A 22670-nucleotide genomic window follows, 5' to 3' on the forward strand; every position below is an offset into this window, starting at 1 on the left:
TCTATTCTCTGATGACATGAAATTCTATAACAAAAATATTTAAGTGTGTATGTAAAAAGTGTTCCCTAATAAACATAATAAGTAATGTCACAGGATTGAAGATCATCAACCAAATTCTTTTGCACTTCTACATACAGGCAATAAAAAATTTTACAGGGAAATAGAAAACAATTATAGCAGCATCTAAGCCAATCAAATATTCAGAAATGGATTTTGCCCCAAAGTTACACACATGTATCTTGAACATACAAAAGAAAAATTGCTGAAATTCAAAACCCCTACGCTTTAAATTTTCATGGGCTTTAAGAGTTAGATTTTCATATAGTGTTGAGAGCCACAGCCAAAGGGGCCCCAGCAAACTTCCAGCTGCCAGCAAACTTCCAGCTGCCAGCTGATGATTGGCTCACAGCCCCCAGCAACATCTAGCTGATTGGCTCCTCTGCGGTGATGTTTATTGGGCTGTTTCCCTGCCCTTCAGACTGCCAGCTGATGATTGGCTCACAGCGGCCCCAGCAACATCTAGCTGATTGGCTCCTCCATGGAGCTGCTCATTGGGCTGTTTCCCTGCCCTTTCAGACCACGGAGCTGCTCATTGGGGGACTTCTTTGGCTCCGCCCATGGGACCCAGCCAATCTGCCTCAAGAGCAGGAGGATTGTGGGAGGTGGGGAGGTTGGTGTGGGTGAGAGGCTTGTGGAAGCCAGTGGTGGCAGTTGGGCTCTGAGGGTTTTTTCCTGAGGAGCTGTTTTGTTTGGCGTTTGTAGTTCTAAAAATAAAGTTAGTTTCTTTTGACAAGTGGCTCCTGAATTGTGCCCAGACAGACTGCAGCAATATAGCAATACTTTCCAAAGGTAACTATAGATTTAAGGAAATCCCTACCAAGATCCTAATGGCTTGTTTTCAGAAATGTAAAAGCCAATACAAAAAGCTATATTGAATTTCAATGAATGCTCCACAACTAAAGTAAACTTGCAGAAAAACAAAGTAGGTGCATATAACTATTAAAAATTCAAAATGTAGGGGCTGGGGATGTGGCTCAAGCGGAAGCAAATCACCTGGCATGTGCGAGTCGCTGGGTTCTATCCTCAGCACCACATACAAATAAGATAAAGATGTTGTGTCCACCAAAAACTAAAAAGTAAATATTAAAAACAAATTCTCTCGAAAAAAAAAAATTCAAAATGTATTCCTCAACCACCATGGTCATTGCAATGTGGATTGGCTTAATAGAACCCATGGAATGGAACTGAGTCCAGGAAAGTACATGTTCATGGTCAATTGGATTTTGACAAGAGTAACAAGTTTACTCAATGGAGAAAAACATTCTCATTAGCAAATAGCATTAGGACAAGTGGAAATACCAGATCAACTCAAAATATATCAGGAAAGAAAAAAATAAGTTAAAACCATAAAACTGCTAGAAGAAACCATGGATAAAATTCATGACTTTGGATTTAGTAATGGATTCTAGGATACAAACTAAAATGATAAGAACCAACCCCAACAGTGTATCACAATGACCTCTGCTATGGGAGATGTGGTTGTGCTGTTTCAGAGATGAAACCTCAGCAATGTTGCTGGAGCTTTTTCTTTTTTTTTAATATTGTGATTTTTTTATACCTTTATTTTTTAAAATTTATTTTTATGTGGTGCTAAGGATCGAACCCAGCGCCTCGCACATGCTAGGCGAGTGGTCCACTGCTGAGCCCCACCCCAAGCCCCCTGAATATTCTTAATTACTTTATTACAGCTTCAGTTTTAAGGGAGGGGAGGTGTCTGACTGTTTCCAACAGAAAATTTTTAGAGGTCCCTGAATGTGTAGAAATCCATTTTTTTACTGGCTGGAGGCTAGCACTTTACCACATATGATGGAGTAATGCTGATAATGTATCAAGTGGTTAAAACAGGAAATTACATTCCTAAAATTGTAAAATCATAGAGAATACAAGCAAGGGAGACGAAGGAGTGGAGGAAAGGGGACAAACTGGGGAATGAAGTTGACCATATTTTTCTGTGTCCATGTATGAATATATGACAATGCATTCTGATTTTATATACAAGTATAATTAAACACTTTTAAAAATAAATAGAAGGAATACCAATAGAATAGAGTAAGCTGATTGGAGAAATGAAGAACAGGGAAAGTACTGGGAGGGAAAAAAGCAAGCTGTGTTATTTTTTATTATTATGCTTGTAATCTTTTTTAAATTAATTTTTATTTATATATGACAGTGGAATGCATTACAACTCTTATTACACATATAGAGTACAATTTTTCATATCTCTGGTTGTTTACAAAGTATATTCAGACCAACTTGTGTCTTCATACATGCACTTTGGATAATAATTTTCATCATATTTTACCATCATTTCTAACCCCATGCCCCCTCACTTCCCCTCCCACCCCTCTGCTCTATCTAGTTTGTCTATTCATCCCATGTTCCCTATCACTAACCCCCTATGAATCATAGGAATAGAAAAAGCAGCCATGAAATTCATCTGGAAAACTAAGAGAACCAGAAGAGCTAAAGCAGTCCTTAGCAGGAAGAGTGAAGCAGGTGGCATTGCTATATCAGAATTTAAACTATACTAAAGAGCAATAGTAACAAAAACAGCATGGTATTGGTACCAGAACAGACTAGTAGACCAATGGTACAGGATAGAGGACACAGAAACTAATCCACAAAATTACAGTTATCTTATATTAGACAAAGGTGCCAAAAACACCATTGGAGAAAAGATAGAATCTTCAACAAATGGTGCTGGAAAATCCATAGGCAACAAAATGAAATTAAACCCCTATCTCTCACCATGCACAAAACTCAACTCAAAATAGATCAAGGACTTAGGAATAAAACCAGAGACCCCACGTCTAATAGAAGAAAAAGGAGGCCTTAATCTCCATCTTGTGGGATTAGGCCCCAACTTCCTTAATAAGACTCCTGTGGCACAAGAATTAAAATCAAGAATCAATAAATGAGATGGACTCAAATTTAAAAAGTTTCTTCTCAGCAAAAGAAACAATCTGTGGGGTAAATAGAGAGCCTACATTTTTAGGAGAAAATCTTTACCCCTCACATATCAGATAGAGCACTAATCACTAGGGTATGTAAAGAACTCAAAAAGCTAAGCACCAAAAAACCAAATAACCCAATCAATAATGGGCCAAGGATCTGAAGAGACACTTCTCAGAAGATGAGGTGCAATCAATCAACAAACACATGAAAAAAATGTTCATCATCACTAGCAATTAAAGAAATGCAAATCAAAACTACTCTAAGATTTCATCTCACTCCAGTCAGAATGGCAGCTATTTTGAAAACAAACAACAATAAGTTTTGGCGAGAATTCGAGGGAAAAGGTACACTCATACACTGATGGTGGGACTGCAAATTGGTGCAGCAATATGGAAAGCAGTATGGAGATTTCTGGGAAAATTAGAAATGGAACCACCATTTGACACAGCTATCCCTCTCCTTGGTCTATACCCAAAGGACTTAAAAACAGCATACTACAGGGACACATCCACATCAATGTTTATAGTAATACAATTCACAATAGCTAAATTGTGGAACCAACCTAGATGCCCTTAAATAGATGAATGTATAAAAAATGTGGCATATATACACAATGGAATATTACTCAGCAATAAAAGAGAATAAAATCCTGGCATTTGCAGGTAAATGGATGGAGTTAGAAAAGATAATACTAAGTGAAGTTAGCCAATCCCAAAAAACAAATGCCAAATGTTTTCTCTGGTATATGGAAAAAGCTGTGTTATATGCATCTATGATTACGTCACAATCAGCCTCACTGTTACATATAACTATAATGCACTCATAAAAACATTTTAAAAAATAGTAAGAACCAAAAGATAAAATATGATGACTTGGACTTCATCCAGACTCAAAACTTCTGTTCATCACTGGGTATCAAGCATAGCAAAGACAGCCTACAAAATAAGGGAAACTATTTGTAGCTCTCATCTCTGAAAGGTTTTAATGTCTAGAATATATAAAGAACCTCCACAAAGGAACAAGAAAAATACTTGCAACCCAACCAAAACATGGGCAAAAGATTTAAGTGAACATTTCTTTAAAGAATATATACAAATGGCAAAGTTGGGGATGGAGCTCAGTGGTAGAGAACCTCAGTACGTGGCTATCAGACCAGAGGCCCTAGCCCCAAACAATAACAAGAACACAAACAAAATACCCCCAAACAAACAAAAAACCCATAAAGGACCAAAAAAAAAAGAAACAAAAAGAAAGGAAGAGAATATATGCAAATGGCCAATAAGCAATATCATTAGTCACTATGAAGTTTCTAATTAAAACCTCAATGAAATGTACTTTATAAATACTAGCATAACTCTTCTATTTTAAAAAGAGGCCCATGTATTGTTAAAAATGTGGAGAAATGAAAAACCTCGAATATTGCTGATGGGAGTGCACAATGGTGTCGCTTCTGTGGAAAAGAGTTTGGCAGTTCCTCAGAAAGTCAAATTACTATATGACTCAACCATGAAGCTCCTAATTATGTCCTCAGTGATTGAAAGCAGCTACACAAAGATTTTTACACAATCTCCGTAGCAGGATTATCCACAATCATTGAAAAGTATAAGCAAATCCAAATACCTGTCATCAGAGGAGTGGATAAATAAATGTGGTATATCCACACAATGGAATATTATTCATTCATAAAAAAATAAATTGCCAATACATGCCGCAGTAGTGGTGAGCCTTGAAATCATAACAAGTAACATTAATCAGAGAAAAATTTTATCTATTTGATGATTTTTTTTTTTATAAAAAAATGCCCAGAATAGATGAATCCATACAAAAGCAGTTTAGTGAGCACCTTGGACAGAGGGCAGGGCAGCGGCATGGAAGTTGCATCCTAATGTGCTGAAACATGTAACTGTGTACATTGTGTGGGTACTGAAAATGCCTGGAATTTAACAGATACAGCTGAAGGGGGCAGGGGGTTAGCAAGGATGGTGGAATGTGATGGACATCATTACCCAAAGTACATGTATGAAGACATGAGTTGGTGTGGACATACTTTATATAAAACAGAGATATGAAAAACTGTGCTCTATATGTGTAATAAGAATTGTAATGCATTCTGCTGTCATGTATTTAAAAAATAAAATCAAATAAAAAAATAGATACAGGCTGGGGTTGTGGCTCAGCGGTAGAGCTGTTGCCTAGCATGTGCAAGGCCCTGGGTTCAATCCTCAGCGCCACATAAAAATAAATAAAAATTTAAAAATTCTTTAAAAAGATAGATACAGCTAGTTGCACCTCCGTGTGAATGTGATAGATGTCATCACATTGTACATTCAAAGGGAGTGAGTCGTATGTTTTGTGAATTTCATATCCTCTCAAAAGAGGGAGGGAAAGGGAATTTGAAGAAGATAAAGTAGACAAGGCAAGGCGAAAATGGAGACAGATCAAGATTTGCAGGGTTGGAACCTAAGGAATGTGGGCAGCCACCTCAAGATAAAGGTGATAAGGACCAATTCACCCAGAGGCTTCTGAACAGAGTGTAGACCTCTCCTTGGATTTCAGATTAGTGATACTGACTTTGGACATTTGGCGCTCAGGACTTCCCTGAAGAAGTTGGAATGGAATGAATTCAAAGTGAATGTGTGTGTGTGTGTGTGTGTTACATGCATTTTTTTGATTATGGTAAAATAAACACCATCTAAATCATTTTAAGCAGATTGTTCAGTGATATTTAACACATTCATATAGTCTTTATGTGGTTTCTATTATTTTTCTTCCAGTTTCATTTCATTATGATCTGATAGGATAGATGGTATTAAATTATCTTTTTATAGTTGCTAAGGTTTGCTTTGTGGCCTACAATGTAATCTAATTTGGAGAAAGTTTCATGCAGAGTTAAGAAGGTAAATTCACCTTTTGTAAATTGGAGTATTCTGTAGATGACCATTAAATCAATTTGATTTCATGTTGTTTAGGTTGACAATATCTATATTGATTTTATGTTTTGATGATCTGTCTATTAGTGATAAGGGAGTATAAAATCCCCCAATATTGTGTTGGAGTCTATGTGGGATTTAATGTCATGGAGTATGTTTTTTTACATAATTAGGAGCATTGACAATTGGGGCACAAATTACTATCATTGTGTGTTCTTCTTTAATTGTTCCCTTGACTAGCATGTAGTGACATTTTTAGTCTCTACTTATTAATTTTTACTTCAAATCTTCTTTGTCAGATGACAGTAGTGAACCCTGCTTGATTTCATGGTCCATATGCATGAAATATATTTTTCCATCCTTTTAACTTCAGCCTGTGTGTGTTTTTAAATTGCTCCCTATGCCTTCAATTTGTATCTCCATGTTTGTTTCTATTCCAATGAGACCTAAGTTTGGTCTTTTAACGTGGTCCCAGAGTTCTTGTATATTCTGGTCAGGTTCTATATTTTTCCCTTTATTGCCCTATGTGTACTCAAAATCATATAACCTGTTTTCAAGGCTGAAGTTCTGTCTCCAAGGGCTAAGGGACTATTTTCTATGAATTCTAATCTGTTAGGCATGTCTTCAAGAGAGATTTTTATTTCATTGATGGTATCATTTCTAGGAGTTAAGCTTGGTTTCTTTTCACTATTTCTACTTCTTTATAAAAGTGGTCTTTAATCACCTGTAATTACTCTCTTACTTCATTTTTTAGATTTTTTTTAGTTCATTGTATATTTTAGTAATCAATCTTTATAATTTTTCTCCAGGATTTCATTCACCTCTCTATCAGTGGGATCCTTTGTTGGGGGTTGTGTATTTTGGGGGGAGATTTGTTGCCTGTTCCTCATGTTTTCAGAGCTCTTGAACTTGTGAATTCCTTTATCTCTTTTTAATACTTGCCCTTATATATGTACTTAATTTATTTGTTCCAGGACTTCTCTCTGGTTTTAATACATAGTAGATGCCTAGGGGTGGGACCTGAATTCCCTCTCTAGTTGTTCCTCTTTGGGTCCTTTTTGGTTTGGGGTTTTGTCTCCTTCCTTCTTTTAGTTGGTGTAAGATTGTGTGGGGGTGTGATTCACTGTGGCTTCATTGAGAAGAGAGTATATCTCAGCTGCAGGGTCTCTACTCTGGGATCCTTCAGTGTCCAATCTATTTCCAGCCCCTGTAGAGGGAGAGGGACCCAGGAGTGGCACTAATGCTGGCAACAAATGTCCAACTTCGTGTTAAAAGTCTGGTGTCTACTTTGATGTTTGTAATACTATTTGCCATCTATATAGGAATGGTGGGGTCAGCATTTAACAACATTACCAACAATTTTTTTAAAAAAGATGGGATTTAGGTCAGGTATTCATAGCAAGTGTATAATAAATGGTCTAGTGTATTAATGATCACTCCAACTTGAATGACATGGGTACATAGTGTAACAATTAATTTTGTTTTTTGTCTCTTGTATTCATTTTATTAAAGTATCGCTGAAGACTGAGTGTCATTAATTTGTGTGTGAAGCTAGGTGTCCTGTCTTTAGGTTGAGTTTATTGTAGCAGTAGAATGTCTAATTTGTGATGTTTTAGTGTCCCTGTATTTTCAATAGAAGTCATAAGTGGTAATGTTCTACAGAACACTGGCATGACTGTCATTCACAATGACCTACTATCTGTCTTACCAAGAACTAGAGGGCTCAAGGCTCCAAATATAAAAGTAATGAAAAGGAGATGAAAAGTTAATTACCCCAATTGGATCTACATACATTACATGAATTGAAATATCACATTGTATCTATATGTACACAATTATTGTACATTAATAATTTTTTTAATTTTAATGAAATGCAAATGGTAAATACCATGATTTGATCAAGACATACTGTATACATGTTTCAAATTATCCCATAAATATGTGCAATTAAGATAAAAATAATAACATATTTGTATTCAAGTGATGTGTGAACTTTTTAATAGCTGTTTCATATAATGATGCATTTTGTCATTTAATTTTATGGTTAAAGTACTGAATGTCAAGGAAGAAGTTGTTTTTGAGCAAACCATTATGTGTTAGGTCAACTAAGAATGAGAAAAATAGAAATTTTAATTTTGCTTCCAAAATATAAAAAAGTAAAAATTTAAAAACACTTGAAAAAAAGCACTGCATTTCTTTTGCCATTTTCCACTATGGTGTTTTCATCATTTTTTATTATTTTGTAAGTGATATTCTCTTACTTTTACTTTCAGAATATTAAGTGTTCATAAAATTATACCATGACTTGTCATATACTGATCTCCGACCTTGAAACTTTTCTTACTTTATTTATTAGTTCCAATAATTTCTAGTTGATTGCTTATGATTTATGTACTAAAATTCACATTATCCAAAAGTAGAGATAGTTTACTCAATATTATTTCTACTTTTATGAATTTCCTGGTAAGTCATAAAGGATAAGGTAAAATGGTTTAATTTCCTCTGCCTTTTAAATTTAACATAAATACTCATTATTTAAAAACTGTCATGGGGATAAGCTGTATCAAACCAAAGAACCTAGTCGTGGCTGAATTTTTATTAAGATGAAGTCATTATTTGTATCTGGATAAAGCATGACATCAAGAATATATATTTCAATAAACTTCATTAAAACAATTGTCATATTTTCAAATCTGTGGAATACTTAGAACTGTTCTGCACTAAACGAATAATATGAGATGGTTTTATTTTCTGCATACCACAAGGTATATACCATTTGGATTACTGCATACAGTGGTTTAAGAGGAATGAAACCACATTCCATGGGTTGTACATCATTAAAAAACTAAACCTAGAGAAGATTTTGCCTTCTTAATCACATTCTTGCATGCACTCTTGACCTCCTTGTTCCTCAGGCTGTAGACCACAGGGTTCAGCATGGGGATGACCATAGTGTAGAACACAGAGGCAAACTTGTCTCTGTCCATGGAGTGACTGGAACTTGGCTGTAAATACATGATAATGACAGTCCCATAAAATGTGGAAACTGCAATGAGGTGAGAAGCACAGGTGGATAAAGCCTTCCGGTATCCCTTACTGGAGTGCATCTTCAAAACAGTGATGAATATGAACAGGTAGGAAATCAAGATAACAAGAAAAGCAAAAAAAACATTAAAAGTTGACATAAGAACAAGAATCAGTTCGGCAATGTGGTTTTCAGAGCAAGTCAGAGTCATGACAGCGGGAATATCACAGAAGAAGTGATGGACCACATTGGTCACACAGAAAGAGAGGCAGAACGTGTCTCCAGTTTGCACAGCAGCAGTCACCAAACCAATGGCATAGCAGCCTATGGCCAGACGAGTGCACACAGTGTTTGTCATGATGGTGGAGTAATGCAGGGGCTGGCACACTGCTGCATAGCGGTCATAGGCCATTGTGGTCAGAAGGTAATTTTCTACAGTGGCAAAGACTGCAAAAAAGAACATCTGAGCAGCACAAGCATTGTAGGAGATGACCTTGTCTTCCACCAGCAACCCAGCCATGACCTTGGGAGTGACAACTGAGGAGGAACAAAAGTCCACCAGAGACAGGTGACTGAGGAAAAAGTACATGGGGGTGTGGAGGCTGGAGTCCAGCAGGATCAACGTGATCATCCCCAGGTTCCCCACCAGAGTGATGAGGTAGATGAGAGTGAACATTATGAAGAGGGGAAGCTGCAGTTGTGGGGCGCTGGTCAGTCCCAGCAGGATGAACTCCCTCACCTCCGTGTTATTCTCCATGGGTGGTACATTAGGACCACCAGGGGCTGTGTAGCAAAGAGGAAAATTTTTGATTTTGAAAAGCAAAACTCAGTTGAGCAGAAATGGAAAAGTGTCAGCATTACTTTATGATGATAATCATATTTTTCAGTATTCTCTAGATCTAAAGTGTTGGCATGTCCATACAATGTAGTGGGCGATTTATCTAAACAATAATTTGCTTTTGAAGAGTTAGGGTTGCATGGATCATCTTCCCAATTTGTTAATTTTGTTTATGAGTAAACTGAGTCACAGGGAAGGTTTTGTGTGTTGGACAAGGTCAGAAATATAACCTAAGCCTATCTCAAAAATAAGAACTTTTGAGTCTAACAGCTATGCTTCCATCTCATATGTCAGTATTTATATGTATGTATTCACTTATCCTCTCATCAATTCCATTAAATTGATTAGCTATTATTTCTGTTTGTATATGAAGACATTTGGTAGCAAAAATATTGAATAAATAACTTACAACTACACAAGCATTAGCAGATAGACCAAGATTTAAATTTAAAAAAAAAAAACAGAATAATTTGAACCTAAATGTTGTAAATTAATTTGAAATTATTTTATTTTTACTTAATTTAAATTTCACATTATCTTCACGAAAACAAAATTTCCAGCATGCTCTATCCTTTCCCAGGTGAGTCTGTATCAACCATTCTGCTTAAGAATCCAGGCACATCACTTGACATATCAGGGTATAAAATTATTTATTAGCCAACATATCCCCCCACTTAACAATGTGTGCTACAATTTTTATTTTAATGCCTTTTTTATATTCTGTGATAACTAGAATGGCCCAAGTGGAAGAACCAGGAAAATTTCACCTTGTCAAATCTCCAGTTTAATCACAATTAAGAATCCTTTTTACTATGTAAGGCAGTATGACCGTAAGTTTCAGGAATAAAAATGCAGATATTTTGGGAGGCTATTATTAAGCTGACATACTGGGCTTGAATGCAATGTATAATAGGTAAATTATCTCCATAGTTAGACATTGCTGAGGCTGAGATGTCTTCACAGATTAGAAGCCAACTTACTATTTGTGTATATGAAAAAAAAAACAGAGGAACAGAAAAAAGTATTAATTTGTCAAGATCAAGCTTAAGAAATACATTTTTTTCCTAAGTCAAATTTCTTGAAGTTACCAACAGCTTAAACTTAATGATTCTGAGTCAATGTGTCTCTTGGCAGATAGATAGATGGATATCAGAGAATCAGGGGAAAGACAGTATTTACACATACACATGCTCATACGTCTAACCTCACTTACTGTTAAGAAAATGGAAATTTGCAGGATCATATGCTTTCCTCAAACTCTATACCTATTTAGAGATTAATTCAACATTCAAACCCACATCTTATATCTTCTAAGTCTGTGCCTTTAATTACTGCAATGCCAGATTTTCTAGATGAGTAATAATGCAACAGCAAGATTGTGGGGAACTGATAGTGAAAATGGAGAAGTGATCTAGGAAGGCTCTTAATTCGTCCAGAACAACAGAAGTATTGTTGCACCTAGTCCAGGTGAGCTGTCCATTCAGTGACAACCTGACATGCAGAAACAGGATTGTTCACCTCCTACTCAATCAGAGCATCATCTATTCTAGGTCTTTGCTCTCCTCTTAGGGATATCAATATAGTATATCATTTCATAAATATCACTGTACCTTTTCTATTGGTTAAAATTATTTACATTAATCATATAACATAATCTCCATATATATATTTGCAATGCATACTAGGCAAGAACTCTAAACCCCAACCCCAGATATCTAAATTGTGTGTGTGTATGTGTGTGTGTGTGTAATCCTGATAATCCTGGGGATTGTGGTCTGGGCTTTGACTTGGTAGGCAAGTACTTTACCATTAAGATACATTCCCCAGCCCCTCCTATGTTAGTATCTCTAAAAGGTATTGAAACAAACAGATCTGAACTCAAAAGCTCTCAGAAGATGGAGCTGATGCATTGCTTCTATGTTAATTACATATTTTCCTGAAAGTGCATAGGATTATAGACACTTACCTTGCTCTTGGGGAAAAAAAAGGGAAAAGAAATCCTGAATTGTGGGTCTGAAATCAGAAATATATCCTGAGAAGGGCCTATAAATGATATTGGAAAATATTCTCTTTTTTACATATTTGTCCAAGAATTTACAGTTCTTTGAGGCATGAAGAGATGTAGGATCATGACAATGGATCTAGGAAGCCTGGGTGTAGAACTGTCATGCACTCTGGACTTTCCTGTGCACTTGGAGGTTATTTACCTGCTGCCAAACACAGCTTCCTCATTCAAGGAATAAAATGATGAAATTATCTCTGCCATAACTTCACAGAACTGCGTCTGTGAAGAGCAAGTGGGTGTGTCCAAACACAGTTGAGTACACTTTAGTAAAAGTGCTATCCTTTATCACGCAACAACATAATTTCTATTTTGGCATTTTCTCCTGCCTACAGTTGCAGAAAACACTCCACTTACCGAAAGGCCAGTGTGTGTACTGGAAGTTTCAGCATTCACTTGGATAAATGATGGCCAAAAGGGCTCTGATTAGAGTTTTCTCTCTTTTTAAAATAATGTCATGTGGGACTATGACATGATTTAAGAGCCTAATGAATACAACCAGGAGAAAATTTTACAAACATGTCTTCTCTAGGGGAACAGAGGCCCTCTGAGGGCAATCTTTTCTCTTCATCACACTTATCTCGTGAAGAAGCAATTAACCTGCAAGCAGGGGCACAGTATTTTATGTTGGGTTACACATAGATGCATTTGCAGTACCTATTATTATTCTCCCTTAATTTCAGTAAGTTGTCATTACATCATGTGTTTAATCCCTTAACATTTAAGGTGTTATTGGTGCTCGTAAAATATTGTAAATGTTTATTTTGTTTTCTGTCATTTTTACTCATCTCGTTTTTCTTTTTCTTCCATTATTTACTTATTAGGGCTAATACACAGGCTACCAAATTGTAGGGGATAATTAATAAAATTCTTGGGATTTTTCCCTGTTTACAGACATCTGACAAACATGACAGGGATGCCAGAGAGATAGAGATTAGAATATGCTTTAGTACTAAGAAGTCAACTCAAATACTTAAGTCAATGTGTAGGAAGATGCTGTTGGTGCTCTGTCCATGGCCTCTTCACATTCATGGTCCACATGCTGGCCAGTATTTAGAAAAATGAAAAGGGAAAATGGATTTACTTCTTTTAGATTTTGCTGTAAGAGCATGTCCTACTAATGTGTGGGACATTTAATTTCTCTGTGGTCTGTAGTCACTACACCTCTGGGTAGTAAGCCACCTTTCAAAATTTGTACATATCTAAGAACGTCTTGATTTTGCAATTCAACCTGACAGGCAGTTTATCTGAGTATGAAAATATGGATTGATATTTATTTTCTTTCATCCTTTTAAGATATAAATCCACTGTTGATTTTTCTGAAGGAAAGATGTCAGGCTTATTATACTTACATTGTAAAAAAGTGTTTGTTCTTTTCCTTGTTTTTCTACTTTCCCTGCACAGAGCTTTAATGTATTCTCCCCAACATTGGCATGATTCTTCAATATGAGGACATCAGTTTGGCAAATTTTCATCCATTCATATTTTATTATTTTTCTCCTTTTCTCTCTATTCTTTCCATAGGGAGCTTTTGAACATTATATGTTCTCTCTCCTTTTCATCTTTACTCGTTGTATTATAGTTACCATAGTAATGAAGTTCATTGTGACCTTCATATATGGACATAAAATCATTTACTCCCATAAGTTTTCTTGAACTTCCTTTTCCCCTCATCCCTCAGCCTCAACCTGTTTCCGTTCTCTAATTTTCTGGCCTCCCTTCTGTTTGTTTATGTATATATCATTTTCAATTGGTGCTTTGTAATTTACATAAAGTGGACTTCATTGTGATCTAGTTATACATGCATATAGCATAATTTTGTCAATTTTTTCCTCAGTTCTTTCATTTTCACATCCTGGACCCCTATTCTACTCTATGGATCCCCCTTCTATTTTCTCTTTTCTTTTTTTAAAAAATTTCACTTTTTCCTTCTAGCTCCCACATAGGAGAGAAAACATTCAAACCCTTCACTTTCTAATTCTGGCTTATTTCACTTAGCATAATGCTCTCTAGTCTCATCCATTTACCAGAAAATAACATGATTTCATTCTTCATTAGGACTAAGTTGAACTCCATTGTATGTATATACCATATTTCCTTTATCCATCCATCTCTTGGTGGGCACCTACTCAGGTTCTGTACTTGGTCTATTTTGAATTGTTCAGCCATAGACATTGGGATTCATGTATTCCTAAAGCATGCCACTTTCAGTTCTTTTGGATCAATACCAAGGAGTGGAATAGCTTGGTCATATGGTTGTTCGATTCCTAGTCTATTTAGTATCTCTGTGGTGATCTCCATAGTAGTTGTACTAATTTGCAGCCCCACCCACAATGTATAAGCTTTCCTTTCTCCCACATTCTTGTCAGTATTTTTTATTATTTATGTTCTTGGTGGTTGCCATTCTAAGTGGGGTGAGATAAAATCTCAAAGCCATTGGATTTACATTTCCCTGATTGCTAAGAATGTTGAATTTTTTTAGTATATTTATTGACCATTCACATTCACGTTTCTTCTTTTCAGAAATATCTGTTTAGTTCATATGCCCATTTATTGATTGGATTTGTTTTGGTTTGGTACTAAGTTTGTTGTGCTCTTTATATATTCTGAATATTAATTCTCTGTCAGAAGAGTATTTAGCAAATGTTTCCTGTCATTCTGTAAGCTATTTCTTCATACTTTTGTTCCCTTTGCTTGCCAGAAATTTTTAAGTTTGATGCCATCTGATATAATAATCCTTGGTCTTACATTACTTTTATTAGGAGTCTTATTGAGGAACTAATACCTATATCTGTGTATTAAAGTAAAGACCCCGTTTTCTTCTATTAGCTACCATTTCTGGTTTAATACCCAGGTCTTTGGCCCACTCTGAGATGACTTTTGTGTAGGATGAGAGGTAGGGATCTAGTTCCTTTCTTCTATATATAGATATCAGGTTTACCCAGCACCATTCACTAAAAAGGCTATCATTTCTCCAATATATGTTTTTGGCACCCTTGTCAAGGATCAGATGACTGTATATGTTTGTCTCAGTGCCTTCCATTTTATTCCTTGATATTTGTGCGAGTTTATGCCAGCACCATGCTGTCTGGTTAGTACAATGCTGTAGCATGTTTAGAGGTCAGATTTTGTCCTGCCATTGGCACGGCCCTTTCGGCTCTGAATTCCTTTGTCTATTCTAGGTCTTTTTCCTTCCATACGTATTTTTGGATTGCTTTTCTAGTTCATTTTAAAAATGCCATTGGTATTTTGGTGGGAATTTCATTGAGTCTGTAGATTGCTTTTGGTAATACGGCCATTTTGACAAAATGAATTCCACCTATTCAAGAACATGGGTGGTATTTCCACCAAATAGTATTTCTTTTCTTTTAGTTTTAAAAAATATTTATTTTTAGTTGTAGTTGGACACAATACCTTTCTTTTATTTATTTATTTATTTATTTATTTATTTATTTATTTATTTATACATACGTGGCGCTGAGGATCACCCAGGTCCTCACATACACTAGGAGAACATTCTACCGCTGAGCCATAACCCCAGCCCCCATCAACTGTATTTTATACTTTTCATCCCAGAAGTTGTTCGTGTCCTTGGTTAGTTTTACTATGAATTTTTATTTAATTTTTTTTTATTTTGATGCTAGTGTGACTTGGATTTTTTCTGATGTCTATTTCAACACAATTGCAATTGATACATAGAAAAGCTGTTGATTTTTGTATGTTGATTTTTTCTGCTACTTTACTGAATGTTTTTCACTTCAAGGAGTTCTGATTTTTTTTTCATTTTTTGTTTTATTCTCCTATGTATGGAAGCATATCATCTACAAACAGTGATAATTGAACTTCCTCCTTTCCCATTTTATTCCTTTTATATACATCTCTTGCCTGATTGTTCTGGCTAAATGTTCGAGTACTCTATTGAATAGGAGTGATAGAGTTAACATCCTTGTCTTGCTCCTGATTTTAGAAGAAATGCTTTCTGGTTCTGCCCATTCACTCTAATGTTCACTTTGAGATACACATAGTCAGATATAGTCTTTATAAGGTTGAGGGAAATTCCTTCTTTCCCTAGTGTCTTTAATATCTCTAACATGAATATTAGAAAAACAGTCACAATCCTAACTTCTGTGTTCATACAACTCATGGGAGATTAAGCTACTCCACCACTTTTCCATGAATTATCCTTTCCATTAAAAGTACATATTTAATATAGATGCTTACTTTGTTTTTTGAAAACAAATGATAGTCAAGAAAATAACGGGGCTGGGGATGTGGCTCAAGCGGTAGAGCGCTCGCCTGGCATGCGTGTGACCCGGGTTCGATCCTCAGCACCACATACCAACAAAGATGTTGTGTCCGCGGAAAACTAAAAAATAAATGTTAGAAATTCTCTCTCTCTCCTCTCTCACTCTCTCCTCTCTCACTCTCTCTTTAAAAAAAAAGAAAAGAAATGATAATCCCAAACAGAGAGTATAAAACCAGAAATTCTTCCACGGAACAATACATTGTAGGAGTACCTCTCTTGCAGGTAGTGGTCAAAATATTCTGAGATCTCCAAGGGAGGGACATATAGAATAAAGACTAGTACACATTTGGGTCCTGAATCTACTATGCATTCTTACCATAACTGTTTTAGTCAGTTTTTTCACTGCTGTGACTAAAGGACCAATCAGAACAATTGTAGAGGAGGAAAAGTTTATGTGGGGTGCTCATGGTTTTAGAGGTCTCAGTCCATAATAGGCTATCTCCATTCCTTGGGGCTTCAGGGGAGGGAGAATGTCATGGCAGAAGAGTGTGGCAGAGGGAGGTAGCTCACATGATGATCAGGAAGCAAAGAGAGATATTCCACTCTCTAGATACAAACTACATACCCCCAAAGCAGATCTCACTTTAATGACCACCTCTTCCAGCTACACCCTACCCATCTGCAGTTACCACTCAGTTACTTTCATTAGGGAATTAATTCACTGATTGAGTTAAGGCTCTCATAACCCAATCATTGCTCCTCTAAACTTTCTTACATTGTTTCACAAATGAACTTTTGGGGGAAACCTCACATCCACAACATAACAGTATCTGTAGGCTCAGTGTTCCAGGGACCAGTGAAATATTGTATAAAATGCACCTTTATATTTTACAACCTGAAAGACAAGAATTGGGTACTTTCCATTTTCCTTCTATCTGTCATGTACCACTGACTGCAGACCACAGAGAAATTAAATGTCCCACACATGAGTAGAACATGCACTTACAGCAAAAGCTAAGAGAAGTAAATCCATTTTCCTAACTACTGGCCAGCACACAGACCATGAATGTGACGAGGCCATGAACAGAGCACCAACAGCATCTTCTTACACATCTGACTTAAGTATTTGAGTTGACTTATTAGTATTAAAGCATATTCTAATCTCCATCTCTCTGATATCCCTGTCATGTTTGTCAGATGTCTGTAAACAGGGGAAAATCCCACGAATTTCATTAATTAATTGTATTCATTAATTTAATTGATTAATTTTATTAATTGGTCTCCTAAAATTTGGTAGCCATGGATTAGACCTAATAAATAATGTAATGAAAAGAAGAAAATGAAATGAATAAAAATGACAGAAATCAAAATGAACATTGACAAAGTTTTATAAACACCAATAATACATTAAATGTTAATGGGTTAAACACAGTGGACATTGTGTAATGACAATTTACTGAAATTAAGGAAGAATAATAAGAGGTACTGCAAATGCATCTATGTGTTACCCAACATAAAAAAATGTACCCCTGCTTTTAGGTTCATTGCTTCTTCACCAGATAAGTGTGATGAAGAGAAAAGATTGCCCTCAAAAGAGAGTCTGTTACCCGAGAGAAGAGCATGTTTGTAAAATTTTCTCCTGGTTGTAGTCATTAGGTTCTGGACACCATAGTCCCACATGACATTATTTTAAAGAGAGAAAACTAATGAGAGTCCCATTGGTCACCATTCATCCAAGTGAATCTTAATATTTCAAGTACACACACGGGTCTTTCCCTAAACAGAGCATGTTCAGTGGTTCTGCAACTGTGGTCAGGAGAAACATGACAAAATAAAAATTATGTTGTTGTGTGATGAAAGGATCGCACTTCTGCTAAAGTGCAGTGAGTCTGTACCCAGACATGAAGTCATGGCAGAGATAATTTCATCATTTTTATTCTGTGATTGAGAAAACTGTGTTCGGCAGCAAGTACATAACTTCCAAGTGCAGAGAAAAGTACAGTACATGCAAGACCTAAATCCAGGCCTCCTATCCTGGGAACACCAAAAGGACCTTTCACTTCTTCATGCCTCAGAGAACTTGCAACATTTTGACCAGTGCATCAGAGAGGATTCCTCCAATATCATTTGTACAACTTCGGAGGATAAATTTCTGATTTCACACCCACAATTCAGGATTGCTTTCCCCTTTTTTTTTCTAAGATCAAGGTAAGCTTCTATAATCAATATGCACTTTCGAGTGAAATATGTAATTAACATAGAAACAACGGATCAGCTCCATCTTCTGAGAGTTTTTGAGCTCAGATATGATTGTTTCAATACTTTTTTGAAACACTGACATAGGAGGACTGGAGATGTATCTTAATGGTAAAATACTTGCCTAGTCATGCAAAGTGCAGGTTGAAGCCTTGGACCACAATCCCCAGAATTGCATACACACACATGCACACACACACACACACACACACACATACATACACACAAATGTATATATATATATATATATATATATATATATATATATACAGAGAGAGAGAGAGAGATGTATAGATACAGATATAGATATATAGAGAGATAGATATATACACACATATATATAGATATCTCACATTGAGATGGATCTACCATTCAAATGTTTATCATTTTAAACAGCAAAAAGGTACAATGATATTTATGAAATGATATGCCATGTTTATTTCCTTAAAAGGAGAGCAAAGACCTAGAACAGATGATGCTCTGATTATGTGGGAGGTAATCAATCTTGTTTCTGTATGTCAGGTTGTTATTGAAGGGACAGCTCACCTGGACTAGGTGCAACAATACTTTCATTGACTCTGGATGAATTATGACCCTACTTAGATCACTTCTTCATTTTTCACTATCCATTTCCCATAATCTAACTTTTGCATCTAGAAAATCTGACATTGCAGTGATTAAAGGTACAGACTTTAGAAGATGTTAGATGTGAGTTTGAATCTTGAATTAAATATCTCTAAATAGGTGTAGATTTTGAGGAAGTAATATGATATTGCAAACCTCCATTTTTTTAACAATGAGGCTAGATGTATGAGCATGTATATGTATAAATACTGTCTTTACCCCAATTCTCTGTTATCTGTCCTCCATGAGACAAAATTGGCTCAGAATCATTAAGTTAAGCTGTTAGTAAATTTATATCTGATTTAGGAAAAAAATTCAGAAATGTGATGTTGACAAATCCATATTTTCATCTGCTCCTCTGTTGGCTGGCTTCTAATCTGTAAAGACATCTCAGCCCCAACAATGTCTAACTCTGAAGACAAAATGTACCTACTATATATTGTTTTCATTCCCAGTGGCCTTAATAATGATTCCCAAAATCATTCATATTTTTATCCCTGAAACTTATGATCAGGCTGCCTTACATGGTAAAAAGGACCCTACATGGTGATTAAAGTGAGGATTTGAAAAGGTGAGATTTTCCTGGGTCATTCATATGAGCCAATGTCAATATATTAGTAATAATAGAACATAAATAAAGCTACTCATATAAATATGGAATTGTAGCTCATATTGTTCAGTGGGAGACACATTAACTAACACAGTTAAAGCCCAGATATTCAAGTAACATATGGAGGGACCAGGAGAAATATGAAAAAAGTGATCAGGGAATAGACGAATAGAAACATAAGCTATCATGGACTTCCCACACCACAAATTTTCAACCCTTAATATCTGCTCTCTAGCTAAGTGTTGATAGTAATGACAGTAAGCATGAGTCCAATGCAAGAAAGCAGTCTTTTAACACAAGCCAAAATGTACGTTGCAAGGAAGAAATTTTTTTTAACAGGATTTTTTAAAAAACAGAAGGTCCCTGGGTTCTCAAGCAGAATGGTTGTTACAGATTCTCATCTGTGAAAGGACACAGCATGCTTGAAGCTGGATGTAATGGAGATAATGATTAAATGGAAATTAAATAAAAATAAAATCATTTCAAATTCATTAACAACATTTAGGCGCAGAACCACTCTGATTGGATTTAAAGCTAGGTATGTCTGCTAATGCTTGTGTAATTGTGAGTTAATTATTGAATGTTTGGAAACCCTTACTACAATTTTATATTTATGTGAGTAGCTTTATTTATGTTCTATGATTACTAAAATATTGTCATTGACCCATATAGATGACCCAGGAAAATCTCACCTTCTCAAATCCTCACTTTAATCACTGTTCCATTTCATGGAACAGATAAAATGATTAAATGAAAGTATACATAGAAAGCCTGGCATATGAGATAGAAGCATAGCTGTTAGACTTAAAACATCTTAGTTAAGAGCTAGCTTTATTCCAGACCTGTGACCTTGGTCAACCCATGAAACCCTTTCTTTGACTCAATTTATTCATAAACAAAATTAACAAATTTGGAAAATAGTCTGTGAAACCCTTACTCTTCAAATGCAAAATATTGTTTAGATAAATCGTCCACTACATTGTATGGACATGCCACTTTAGATCTAGAGAATACTGAAAAATATGATTATCATCATAAAGTAATGCTGACACTTTTCCATTTCTGTTCAACTGAGTTTTGCTTTTCAAAATCAAAATTTTCCTCTTTGCTACACAGCACCTGGTGGTTCTAATGTACCACCCATGGAGAATAACACGGAGGTGAGGGAGTTCATCCTGCTGGGACTGACCAGCACCCCACAACTGCAGCTTCCCCTCTTCATAATGTTCACTCTCATCTACCTCATCACTCTGGTGGGGAACCTGGGGAGGATCACGTTGATCCTGCTGGACTCCCGCCTCCACACCCCCATGTACATTTTCCTCAGTCACCTGTCTCTGGTGGACTTTTGTTCCTCCTCAGTTGTCACTCCCAAGGTCATGGCTGGGTTGCTGATGGAAGACAAGGTCATCTCCTACAATGCTTGTGCTGCTCAGATGTTCTTTTTTGCAGTCTTTGCCACTGTAGAAAATTACCTCCTGACCACAATGGCCTATGACCGCTATGCAGCAGTGTGCCAGCCCCTGCATTACTCCACCATCATGACAAACACTGTGTGCACTCCTCTGGCCATAGGCTGCTATGTCATTGGTTTGGTGACTGCTTCTGTGCAAACTGGAGACACGTTCTGCCTCTCTTTCTGTGTGACCAATGTGGTCCATCACATCTTCTGTGATATTCCCGCTGTCATGACTCTGACTTGCTCTGATAAACATGTTGTTGAACTGGTTCTTGTTCTTATGACAACCTTCAATGTCATTTTTGCCCTTCTTGTTATCTTGATTTCCTACCTGTTCATATTCATCACCGTTTTGAAGATGCACTCAGGTAAGGGATACCAGAAGGCTTTATCCACCTGTGCTTCTCACCTCATTACAGTTTCCACATTTTATGGGACTGTCATTATCATGTATTTACAGCCAAGTTCCAGTCACTCCATGGACAGAGACAAGTTTGCCTCTGTGTTCTACACTATGGTCATCCCCATGCTGAACCCTGTGGTCTACAGCCTGAGGAACAAGGAGGTCAAGAGAACACTCAAGAAGGTTGTTAAAAAGGCAAAATCTTCTCTAGGTTTAGTTCTTTAATGATGTAAAACCCACAGAAAGTTATTTCATCCCTCTTACAATTACTGTATGCAGTAATCCAAATGGTAACATCTAATATTATTTCTTTTTTGTTTGTTTTTATTGATTTTATTGTTTTTTAAAATACACAACAACAGTGGAATGCATTATAATTTTCATTACACATATAGAGCACAATTTTTCATGTCTCTGTATATAAAGTATGTTCACGCCAATTTATGCCTTTATACATGTACTTTGTTTCTTTTGGGGGTTTTTTTTTGCATTACAATTCTTAATACACATATATACCACAATTTTTCATATCTCTGTATATAAAGTATGTTGACACCAATTTCAAGTCTTCATACATGTACTTTGTATAATGATGTCCATCACATTTCACCATCCTTGCTAATCCCCTTCCCACTCCCTTTCACTCCCACTCCTCCTCCCTATCTGGAATTAATCTAACCCTCCTATGCTCTCCCTCCCTACCTCACTATTTATTATTTCTTTAGTCAAGAACAATTATAAGTATACACAGATTTGAAAAATATGATAATTGTTTTAATGAAGTTTAATGCAGTATATGTTTTTGATGTCATGCTTTATTCAGATACAAATAATTACTCCATCTTAATTAAATTTCAGTCATTACTGGTTATTTGGTATGATAAAGCTTGTTTTCATTATAATCTCTAAATGATGAATATTTATATTAGATTTAAAAGGCAAAGGAAATTAAATTGTTTTGCCTTATCTTTTTTACTTACTAGGAAGTTCATAAAGGTAGAAATAATATTAAATAAAACTATCTCTATTTCTGGATAACATGAGCTTTAGTATATAAATCATAAGCAGTCAAGTAAAAATTATTGGAACTAAAAAAATTAAGTAAGCAAAATTTTAAGGTAGGAAAACAGGATATGAGAAGTAATGGTATTTATTTATATGAACAGTTAATCTAAAAGTAAAATTAAGAGAATTTCACTTAA

At 35.9% G+C, this 22670-nt stretch overlaps 2 protein-coding genes across 2 annotated transcripts; one reads left to right on the forward strand and one right to left on the reverse strand.

The window, feature by feature from the left end:
• Window positions 1–8782: 8782 nt before the first annotated feature.
• LOC144254497 (olfactory receptor 5B17-like) lies at window positions 8783–9730 on the reverse strand. Its single transcript, XM_077797742.1, has one exon. It carries the CDS (start codon window positions 9725–9727, stop codon window positions 8783–8785), a length of 945 nt encoding a protein of 314 aa, XP_077653868.1. The 5' UTR covers window positions 9728–9730.
• Window positions 9731–20745: 11015 nt separating this feature from the next.
• Window positions 20746–21693, forward strand: LOC144254188 (olfactory receptor 5B17-like). Its single transcript, XM_077797207.1, has one exon. It carries the CDS (start codon window positions 20749–20751, stop codon window positions 21691–21693), a length of 945 nt encoding a protein of 314 aa, XP_077653333.1. The 5' UTR covers window positions 20746–20748.
• Window positions 21694–22670: the final 977 nt, after the last annotated feature.

The sequence above is a fragment of the Urocitellus parryii genome, chromosome 4 (assembly GCF_045843805.1).
Source record: "Urocitellus parryii isolate mUroPar1 chromosome 4, mUroPar1.hap1, whole genome shotgun sequence".
Taxonomy (NCBI): Eukaryota; Metazoa; Chordata; class Mammalia; order Rodentia; family Sciuridae; genus Urocitellus; species Urocitellus parryii.